Source organism: Centruroides vittatus, unplaced genomic scaffold (assembly GCF_030686945.1).
Source record: "Centruroides vittatus isolate TY-2023 unplaced genomic scaffold, ASM3068694v2 contig_7, whole genome shotgun sequence".
In the NCBI taxonomy this organism is placed as follows: domain Eukaryota; kingdom Metazoa; phylum Arthropoda; class Arachnida; order Scorpiones; family Buthidae; genus Centruroides; species Centruroides vittatus.
The window spans coordinates 2265212-2277255 of record NW_027122442.1 but is presented as its reverse complement, the minus strand read 5'-3'; the positions used below and the strand labels follow the sequence as shown (position 1 = coordinate 2277255).

General features: G+C 29.1%; 1 protein-coding gene across 1 annotated transcript; it reads left to right on the top strand.

The window, feature by feature from the left end:
- Positions 1-8631: 8631 nt before the first annotated feature.
- On the top strand, positions 8632-11268 carry LOC136980407 (ankyrin repeat domain-containing protein 50-like). Its single transcript, XM_067276512.1, has 2 exons — positions 8632-10579; positions 10634-11268. The coding sequence occupies exons 1-2, from the start codon at positions 8731-8733 to the stop codon at positions 11266-11268; spliced, it is 2484 nt and encodes an 827-aa protein (XP_067132613.1). The 5' UTR covers positions 8632-8730.
- The last annotated feature ends 776 nt before the right edge of the window (positions 11269-12044 follow it).

The window sequence follows — 12044 nt, the reverse complement described above, 5'->3', positions numbered from 1 at the left end:
TGATCTCCATCATTATTTACTTTACAAATTAAAAAAAAAACATAATTTTTTGCCATTTAACAATTAATTATTCTCTGATAAATAAGTATTATTTGGCAAACAAACAAACATTTTTCCTTGATGACAATTTTAATAGATTTGTTTGCTTAAAATATTTTTAAAAAATTGAAGAAAATATCGATGCCAAGATGTATTTGTAAGAGTTATTAACCTGGTTTCTATCCAAAATAATATCCGCAATTTTTTATAGTTTAAAATAATGAAAAAGATTGAGATATATGGTTACTGGCAATGAATAAAAATACATTTTTTTTTTCTTTGTTAGTATTATACAATGCCATATTTCTTTCTAATAGTTTGCAATGTGTTTCGTGTGGCACATCATTAAATCCATTGTCATCCATATTGAAATCTCCAGTTATATATTATGTAATATTTTATATACCACCATACAAACTGTATTGGTTCCATAGATGAAAATATTTGAAACTATATATATATATATAACTATCGATTTACAAAATGAAGAGATATTCATAGAAAATTATTAAATTTCATAATTGGTACAACATAATTATGTTATTTACCGGATAGTAAAGCGTACAGATAGCAAATTTACAATTGACTAATGAAGAGTAAATATGGAAACGGTCATCCATTACACGGCATGAATTTAATTTAATGAAGTTATTCATATACTAAGATACTTTATTAAATTTAATATTAAAATATCGTCTTAATTTATGATTAAATTTATATTTACGAGTTTACGACACGCATTAGTTACATAGAAATCACTCCTGAATCGACTCTACTGAAGAACTAGATGATAAGAAAAGGACGAATTAAACGTGTTTTTTTTTGTATTTTGTATTTTAAATTTAATTATTTAAATATTTTATAATGCCTACATTCTTTAAAGCGATTTACTTGGAAGGGAAGAGAATAAGAGGGGGGAAAAAGAATTCTTGACTACAGCAAATTGTATCTGAGCCATTGAACTAGAATCTTTAACTTAGTAGTATTCTTTTTCTTATCCGATTACTTAGAAATACTTTAGAGCTTATAAAATGCGTTTGCATTAGAAAGAAATTTTTGCAACTATTTTTTATTATTATATTTTTTTCCATAGATAAGAGTTATTGTCAGGTTTTATAATGTTTAGCGAAGGGAGGACGTTGGCGAAAGTCATCAACAGCTGCAAACGATTTTTCAAGTTCCCATACACAACAACTTAAAAAGATTTTCGCAGACGTAGTTTTAGAAAAGCATAAATATATCGACATACACAACCAATTTTTTATATATATATATAAATATAAATATTTGTCTGTATAAATCTTTTATTTATATTTTCTTTAAGAATGAGAGGATGAGTCGTGGATTTATGGTAGAAATTTAGCGTAAATTTGGTATGAAAAAAATAAAAACAATATAAAAGACGTAACTAGTGTTTCAAAATTCGTTTTTATTTTGGGTCAGAATTTAATTTAAAGGTTTTATAACCTCTAGTCTATGGTAATCGCATTTAACTTCAACTGTTCTCGTTTGCTCGGTATTGTCTTCCGGAGTCAAATAACTTCTTTAGATTATTATTTAAAATGTACAAGAAGTAAGAAATGCCTTACAAATGCAGGTAGAGTGGAACCATTGGAATTTGCAGTCGGTCTGTAGCCTTCCTCTGACAGATATCATGTTGTACGGCTGGCGAGGAATTTAATATTTCTGGAATGCGTGGGGCATGTTGAACCATACATCAAAATTCTGCCAGTTGTATAAGTGATCGTTAGATTTAACTTCATTAAAAATTTCTAAATAATAATAATTATATAAGTATATTTTTCAGAATTTCTTTAAAAAATTGTGGTCATTCCTCGTACAAAACTAGTTTAGTTATTAGACATTATCTTTGATTAATTCTATATTACATGTTGCTTATACTACGTACTGAAATACGTAGATATTATAGAATTTTTGATTAATTTTTACTTTAAAGTATATATCTTTAGCTCCAGATTCTAGAAGTAAAGCTATTTTGGCTAATTCTAGAAGAAGTAAACGTGAAATTCTTTTAAAGAACTGCTCTAACGGAATTTGATGGCAAGTGAAGAAGTAAAGAATCCAGATATTTCTGATCAAAGACTTCCGAATGTTTGACGGTTGTCTTTCAAAGAAACACACGAAAAAAGGCAACAAAATACAAACTACACGTCACTCTCGTAATATTTTTTTTAAACACAAAGGATCAAAAAACACAACCATCTTTGTATGTAAGATACTACGATAAAAAAGAAGGGGAGAAAAAACTAACCTTACGAGAATTGAATCGTGACACAAAAGTATATTATAAATATTAATTTAATGTTTTAATTAATATTCGAAAGTGTTTTTTCTTTTTCTAATGAAAACTTTTTGAATTTTAAAGTGTCGCTATTGTAAACTAATATTTCTGTTTAATTGGCCGAGTTTATGACGGGCATAAACTAGAATTTCATTACAACGAAGGAACATTCATAACTACCTTACTCATTAATTTCCTTATATTTTACTGTTTGCCCGCGGTTGTGGTTCTTGCTGAAAAGATAATTTTTTTCTTTTTTATTTCAAAAATATTCAAAAGTAGATTTGCTTTCCTTTAAAAGAATTTATCCCCTACATTTATGAATTCGAGATGCTTTTATTCCTTACAAATTGAAAGCTTTTGGTTTCAAATTCTTTTCTGTCTTTCTCCTCTTTTCTATAAACGTATAAAACTTTGTTTATTCTTTGTATATAGCTACTGAAACTTCTATTTTGTAGCAACTATTTTTATTATTTCTAGAACAGTGTTTCTATAACTTCTGCCCTAGACCTAAACAATAAAAAACTAATATTTACCACGTTGGAAATAAAGCTAATTCCACAAACTTTTACCATTTCTAAATTGATTTAAATAGTTTTTAATATAAAAAGAAGTGATTTTTTTATATTTAAATATAGAAAACTGCACTTTATTCTACCCATAACTGTATTTAATTAGCGTATAGATATTTAAATTGATATTTTATATCTGTAAACTAAGCTTGTTTCTTGCCTCTATACTTAATAAAATAGTTAATTTTCTACACAAATTTAACGAATTTTTCTACACGAAACTGATCTAACACTTCGATAATATTAAATTCACGTTTTAAAATAATAAAATAAACATTTTTCTAAATTTTTATTCCAGATAAACTGGAGAAATCCGATAAATAAACAAATATATGAAGATAACCCCGTGTGTTTCTCTCCTAAATTATTTATATTTTACATTTTCAATGCTACTTTTTGATAGCGGTTATCATAAAACTTTAATATAATCAAGTTAAAGTTTTATATATGCATTCTTTTAAGTTTTTAAGATGAAAAATTGATGGAAGGATAATAACATCACGGTAGAAAGAAACTCAGTTGTAGTCTGCGAATATTATTGGAAAAGATTTATTTAAGATCGATATCTTCTCTGAAGATGCATATTCAATAGACCTAGTTCCAAATTTCGTTACAACATTCTTTGATCAATTTTATTCCTCGAAGGCTACTCAGAATCATATTAAAAGAAGACCCGTTCTTATGGCTCTATTGTACGTGTAGCCTACTTTTTTTCCCTATGGAATCTAAAGTACAAGAAAGCCAATTTCTCATCTGATACAACATCATTTCTTTTACATTATTCTTTGATTTTCAATACGCTAATTATATCGTAAGAATTGTGAGTATCTTCAACGTTGTAGAGTCGTTCCAGTTTAATTTTTATAGCTGTAATCTGTAATATTATACTGCTAATTTCGGTTAACGTTGAGTTAATGCACTAGACAGTGGAGGAATTACGAAAAAAAAAATGACATGACAATGAAGTTACTCAATGTCTAGCACTGTGAGTAACAGATGCCACGTTGACCAGGTTAAGGTTTATGTGGAGAAAGTAGCAATATTATACCATATACTAGTGTCAACTATCTCATAACTATCTCTTTGCTATTTTATGACCTAATTTCTGGCCGTATCTAACTGGAAATTTCATAGTTTTCATCATAATGAGCGATTTAGAAGGTTAGAATCATTGTTAAAAAATTAATTTAATAAGGAATAAAAATATTCTAAATGCAAAAAATCGATAAATTTGCCTTTCTTAATGAAATATTTTCAAAAATTTACTTAAAAATTAGCATTTTTTGATGTCTTAAAAAGCAAAAAAAAAAAAAAAAAGAAAATAGAGTAAAGAAAAACTTAAAATAAGAGCAGTAATTTGGGGCGAAAAACAAGCAAATTACACGATAAAAAATGATTAAAAAGTAATTTAATTTGATATTTACTGTGGACGATATTACAAATAGAAGGAAGATTATTTATGTTTTCAATTTCCTAACAATAGCAGTCTATCAAAGGAGAAATCTGATACAACATCAATAACGAAGTTTCTTGCAGTGGTAGAAGTGGTGCAGTTGATAGTTGAGGTGTTCATCTATCATTCGGACAGAAGTAATAGGTGAAGATAACAGTTGAATGGTCTCTATATCCATAGACAGCAGAAAATAGGACAGGTGACGTAATCAATAATGACTGAATAACACTTATAAACAGAGTTATCACATTCCTTGGAGGAAATATTTATATATCCATAAATAGTTTATTCTGACCTGTAATTTTTCCGCAGTGTTAAAATATATATATATCTGCTAAGTGGTAATTTTGGTATCGACGTAACTCGATCCGTGATATAAAGAAACTGTGATTTTTCTCTGGAAAGAACTCCAAAAAATAATTTTGGAACTTTCTCTCAACGTCTTAATCGCTTGCATTCTTGAAGTTTAAAGAGCCAGGCATTAAATTAAATCTAGTTTTTTGACGATGTAATGATACTTAAGCGTTGTTTCTTTTCAAAAATCGACTATATTTTCTCGTAATCTATCCGTACTTATATCTGAAATTTAGAATTTTTAATGTTAAATATAGTAAATGTAAGAGTTAGGGTAAAGATTTCTCATCCTTCCTCCATTTTTTTTTTCTTTCTTTCAACATGGAGGATGTTACTGCAGTGTTTTAAATGGAATAAAATAAATTATAATGATTATAATTATCTTATCGAGGATTTTTATACAATAAAAATGAAAATCGAGTAACTTAATTAAGTAATTAAGGTAATTAATGCATTAAAAAAACCGCTTTGTATTGTTATAAAACAAGCAAAATAGCTCCATTAAAAGTCGTTAATTAATAATAATAATAATAATAATAATTTAAAGTTTTTCTTATTAAAAATTTAAAGAAAAATGAGCAAATTTATAAACGAAATTTCAATTTTTCATAACTTCATTTAATAATATTTGAATAGTTAAATAATATATAAAATATTTTATTAAAATACTTAAAAATTAGCATTCGGTTCATCAAGGATATTAGCTTAAAGAAACGATATTTTAAATCAATTTGGATGGAGAAAAATAATTGCAAATTCCTATCACGACTTTTAAACAATTGCCATTTACTAAAGTAAAGAATTTTATATAGCCATTAGAGAATAGCATAGTTATAAATCACCTTTAAAGTACGAAAAGGATACATAAACAAAATTTAACAATAACGAGATTCTCCAAGGCTTTACAACTTGACATACGCATTTTCTCTTTAAAAAATAATGATGATCAAGCGTTATGATTACATATTTCTCTCGATAATTACGGAAAATGACAAGTATGATATATAAAATGTTCAAAAGCATCAGGTAAGCGATCAAAATAAGAGAATGTTATCTTCATAACGCGACAAGAGACATCTAAGCATTTCAAACATCGCACGGATGCAGTTGCCATAGCAACTACACGATCCCAGATATATCTTTAAAAGTTTGTTTGTAATTATGCTTCTGTGCCATATGACGTTTATTTAAAAGCATTTCCAATCTATTCCTAACTTTTATCAAAATAAATCTATTATTTATAAAATTAACACATCTCTAAAGATCTAGAACAAATTATTTTCCGTGTTAATCACTAATTTAATATATTCGAATGGCTAAAATGAGAGAATATTTACGTAAATTTTATTGTTATATTATTATAATTGTAAGTTATATAAGAAAATATACGAGGTTGGCCTTCCTAGAAAGGATAGACCACTCTGTTATTGTCCGTATGAATCATAGACGGTAGGACATTTGTTCGGTCATTTCGCTGGTTTTCCTGATAGAAACAGCATCGCCATTTGCACATCTCTATATCATTTTAGTAGAGGTATTGACTGGTGTGATGTTTCTTCAATTTTCCAACACACAGAACTTTCGACTCTTAGATCACGCTTTGTGGGGAGGGTGACGAATGATTTTCAAACGTGGACAGTAATTTGTTTTGTCCTAGAATTTCTCTACAAGGTAACGTGTTTACCGAAATCGTTTTATGTTTAGAATAGTAAAAAAAAATCTCTTACTTATATAATTTAGAAAGCATTGAGAATTCTAGAAAATAAAATATTTTTACGGTAAAAAAATTCACCCGTAGAAACGAAGAACGGATACATAATGAACCTTATATTGATCAGTTGTAAATGAATTTGTACACGTTTAGCGATTCTTAACGAGTAAGAATATTTAAAAATTTAATCTATCTAAGCTATTTTTTCAGAAAAAAATTATCAAAAACCAATTATTTTCATCATCTAAATAACGAGTTACATTATACATAATGAAAATTTATATATATATATATATATTTAAAAAAAAGGATATTCGAAGATGGCCTCGGGTTTTACTTAGGTAATTGTTTGTTATTTTATTTTATTTTTTTGATAAATATTCCTCCGACTAAACCAAGATTTTAATGTTTTATATCATTAGAAATCGGATATTTTATTTTATAAAAATGATCAAATTTCAATATGGAAATTACATATTTTAATATAGGAAGTGCTATTAATTGTAATGAGCAAAATCAATTAACTGACAATTTCACATTCCAATTTAGTTACAAGCAACTGGTAAGTAGATAGAATATAAATTTTATGTATAATTATAATTAATTAGAAATTTACTCGATTGTAAATTCTATTAAAGCGAAACAAAGGCATTCTTAACCTATTTGATATAATATTTAAACCCATTTCAACCGTAGAAACTATAACATTGATCAAATAAAATTCTCTCTGTTACGCAAACTGAAACTATTCGACTGATTCAAAAGCATTAAATAATGCTTTAAAATCCATTAAAACTTTCGTAAAATAAATAAAAATTACCCAAATATAAAGTTAAAAACAACAAAAATCAAGATCCGTGTAAGAAAAATAGATTTTTTACGCCATTCGATAACACACAGTACAGTACACCAGTGGATTAAACACTACTGGGCCCTAGGCATAGAATATTGGAGCCCGTTGCATAATTTTACATTATAAAGTCTTCTTATTTACCAATTATGATACAATTTCAACTGTAAAATTGCTTTATTTTATTATTATTTTTTTTTTTACAATTTCGGGCCTCCCCGAAAAAAGGGCCTCAAGGCACGCTCCAGTAGGCAATCCTGTATTTCATAGAACGCTTCGAGTGAACAATTTAACAAAAAAAAAATTATATTCTGTAAAGAACCAATCAAGATATTGAACTTATTTGAAATTCAAATTATTGTTTTCAATTTTACACTAGAAGTTGCATTTAGCCAGATAAAAAGGTAATATATATATATATATATATATATTATATTTATTTATTTATTTTATAAATAAAAGAATTTAATTTATAAAAATGAAGAGAAATGACAAGAAAAGTCAAAAAAGTAGTAACATTTTTCCAATTTATAAGAAATAAAAAAGCTAATAATAATTCACGAAAATCGTGTTTTGTTGAAAAAAAGTTTTAGTAGAAGTTGGTTAATTTTTGGAACATCCATCAATTTCGATTGGTAAAATGCCACGAGAAACAGCTTAAGCTTGTTTACTACAAGTCCTTCCTTCTACTTCCACAACTAGACTAACATTAGCCAACATTATGTGATGGAGTTAGCATTAACCATCTGCGTGCACCGACCATTATTGGTTAGACTTTCACGTCGAATTTCTTGGACAAAATATCCCCAAATTCTATATGATTTACTTTTATCTAACATCAAATATTCCATGAATAATAAGCAGTAAGAATTTTTATATTTTATTTATTTATTTTTTTTTCAAAATTGTTTCAAAGGCAATATTCAAATTGGAAGATGGAGAGCAGCAGCAGCATTCGGCATCGAATTTTTTAAATTATTTTAAACTGATTTATTATTGAATTTTTAGATTTGAATTCTTAATTTGTGTTGTTTTTATATTTTAAATTATTTAAAAATTAAAAAGAAATTTTCTTTTTAGAATTTTCAAAATACAAAAGAATTCATTTTTTCCAACGTTTTTTACTTTTGAAAATTGCTAAAAAGACAAGAAAATGGCGTCTTGTTCCGCTCGTGTCGCCATCTTTTGGTGTTTATCGATAATATTCTGTAATATTTATTGATAGATTTAGCAATTTAAGACGATTAAATTATTTAATATTATTTTAAAAAATGTCCTTTAAAATATTTATTTCTTAATTAAATCAATAGAATAATCGCTTCATATTGTTGTGGAATTAAGTATTTTTAGTTTAAATTATTACGAAATTTCGATTCAGTTTGGTGTAGAAACTTTCTTAACGTTATTCATTGACTGTACAGTAAATTCTTGGCAGCATCTGCATTGAAAATGTCAGAGGAAATCGTAGAAAATGTTAAAATTCTTTCAGATAATTTATCAGATAATGCTGAAATGGCTGATATTCCCGAGAATGACCAGAAATACGAAGTCTACACACAAACTGAAGAAACTAGCATCGATGATGAACGAATGGTATTTCCAGAATATCAATTTGCATGCAAAAAACATAAGCTGACTCAATTCCCTCCTGAAGAAATCAAAGTAAATGTATCAGATAGCGACCGTAAGGTAGCATTACTTCACCAAGCCATTCAGAAAAATAATGTTGATCAAGTAAGAGAGCTGTTAGATTCGGGAGTAGATCCCGATGCTCAAGATATTTCTACTGGTAAGCTTCCATTAATTGAAGCAACTAATAAAGGCTACTCTAATATTGTTAAAGCCTTGCTGATTGCTCACGCCGACGTTAACCGCACAAATATTCAAGGTACGACGGCACTTCACGTGTCTGTAGATGCGAAAAATTTCAACAAAGAAATTCCTCAACTGTTCCTCGAGAGAAGAAAAGCCAATTATAATATTCAAGATAAAGTACAGCAGAATACTCCACTGCATATATTGGCACGCGTAGTCGTTTCTATGAAGCACTCGAAACAGGAAACGATGCTGGATTTACTAGAAGATATGATTCCGCGCTGTGATTTGAATTTGAAGAATAAAAACGGAAATACCGCATTACATATTCTGGCTCAAGGGAAAAGAGATGATGAGGATGCTGTTAGAATCTTTCTGAATAGAAAACCTGATATAAATTCTCAGAATCAACTCGGAGAAACACCATTGGCTACCGCTATCGATCACGGGAATTTGAAGATGGCCTCGATCATCTTGGATCACGATATCGACTTAACAATTAGAGACAGGTGCGAATATACTTTCCTACATTACGCTGCTAAAAAGAATGCGCCAAAAATTGTAAAAAAATTGTTGGAAAAGGGAGCTGATCCGAATGCCCAAGATCCATACGGAGACACTGCTTTGCATATTGCAGCTGGGAGAGGATTTCACGAAGTAGTCTTTGAGCTGATCCAGAATCCCAATATAGAACTTGATAAACAGAACGAAGGTGGATATACTCCCTTGTTATGTGCAGTCGACAGTGGTTTCCTGAAAGTAGTGAAGATATTGGTCGAAGCTGGATGCGATCGTAATATAATATCGAGAGATACAAATAAAACTATTATGGATATAGCGGAAGAACAAACAAAAAGAAACAAAAGAGATATATATGATTATTTAAAATCCTTGGAGAAAAAAGAATCTGAACAAGAATCTAGTGTTACTTTGTCTGAGTTGATTTCTGAACATGTATCAGTAACTAGATCTGAGGCCCATACACCGAAGGAAGTATTGGATATTGTCTCTCCAGAAGATAAATTAGGTGTGATTTCACCACAAGATGAATTCGAGAGAGAAATAACTGTCGAAACTCCAGAGGATAAATCGGCTATTATTTCGCCAAAAGACGTATCTGGAGTAAGCACACCAAAAGAAACACTAGAACCACTCTCACAGAAGGAAAAATCTGGTGAAAGCACTCCAAGGAAAAGTTTTGTCATCAGTTCACCAACTGATAAATCTGGTATTGCTTCACCAAAGGATAAATCCGGCGCTTCTTCACCAAAGGATAAATCTAGTGTTGCTTCACCAAAAGATAAATCCGGTGCTGTTTCACCTAAGGAAAAACCTGGTGAAAGCACTCCAAGGAAAAGTTTTGGCATCAGTTCACCAACTGATAAATCTGGTATTGCTTCACCAAAGGATAAATCCGGCGCTTCTTCACCAAAGGATAAATCTAGTGTTGCTTCACCAAAAGATAAATCCGGTGCTGTTTCACCTAAGGAAAAACCTGGTGAAAGCACTCCAAGGAAAAGTTTTGGCATCAGTTCACCAACTGATAAGTCTGGTATTGCTTCACCAAAGGATAAAAGCGGTGCTTCTTCACCAAAGGATAAATCTGGTTCGCCAATAGATAAATCAGGTGCTGCTGATGCTGCTACACTATCAGAAAAGTCTGACGCTGGTAGTTTAAAATCCATTCCCCAAATCATCACGCCAAAAGATAAATCTGGCACAGCTACACCGATAATGAAATCTGGTACTAGCAGTCCAAAAGACATAAATGGTGTCATTACACCTAAAGACATTGACGATATCTCAATACCAGAAGGTAAATCGGATACCACCACACCGGTCATAAAAACTGACACCAACATTCCGGAAGATCTTTCCGACAAAGGTGAACTACAGGATAAATCCGGTGCCAGTACTCCAAAAGATATTATCGAGCAAATCAGCCCCACTATAGATGTTTCCAGCATGGAGATAAATAAAGAAAAATCTGATACAAGCACTCCCAAACGTAGATCTCGTGATGATTCAGGAAAGATCATTTCTGAAAATTGGGTGCCAATTGATTACGAAACCGAAACTGTTCGACTTACTTCAGATATAGAGAAAGATGAAGAAGAATTAAGAGACATAGAAGCAGAAAAAGAGCACGAAGATGAGAATATGCCAGAGTAGACATAATAAAATATATATATATATAACAATTATTAAAATTATAATGAGATAAATGCTATTCTAATTTCAGTAGATTCAAAATTATGATTTTAAATAAATTGTATGTTAATAATTTAAATTTTGAGAATTTTATTTATATATATATATTATAATTTCCCTGATAAAATCCAAGATTTTATTGAAAAATATATTAAATTTTGATGACAGTTCTATTTGTGTAGATGCAAAATGTTCGATCCAAGTGATAAGCAGTGATCAAGTGGGAAGTCAATTATAGATATTATTTTAAATGTTTTTGTAAAATTTCTTAAATAATAATAATAATAATAACATGAAGAATTAGACTGTAATTAAGTAGAATATTGTGAGATCAAACCAAATAAAATGACGTCGACTTCCTTTCCATATCGATTTTCCTAACAGATTTCAGAACGTAGTCCTCTCGATTGAATCACGTCATATTACTAGTATCTTTATATAATATCGAGGTATTAATCAAATTTAAATTACGAAATATTCTTTGAAATTTTAATAATTTTTCAGATTTTCCCCCCAAATATTTTTAAATAAGAAATGTTATTTGTTAAATTTTGAATACGTGTTAATGACGATAGTTGAAGAGATGTGATACGTGTCGCCATCTTTTGAAAAGAAAATAAATTACTTTTCGGAATTTTTTTTTCTTCTTCTTTTCTTGTTATTGAGAACGTATGAAAAAGTTTCTATAAATTAATTAAAATTAAAAATAAATATTTAAATAATAATTTCAGTATTTT

Bases quoted from the DNA above. Each gene is read 5' to 3' on its own strand.
- LOC136980407 (XM_067276512.1), top strand. From the start codon at position 8,731: ATGTCAGAGGAAATCGTAGAAAATGTTAAAATTCTTTCAGATAATTTA. The intron at 10,580-10,633 runs CTAAGGAAAAAC...GCATCAGTTCAC, and splicing joins TAAATCCGGTGCTGTTTCAC to CAACTGATAAGTCTGGTATT.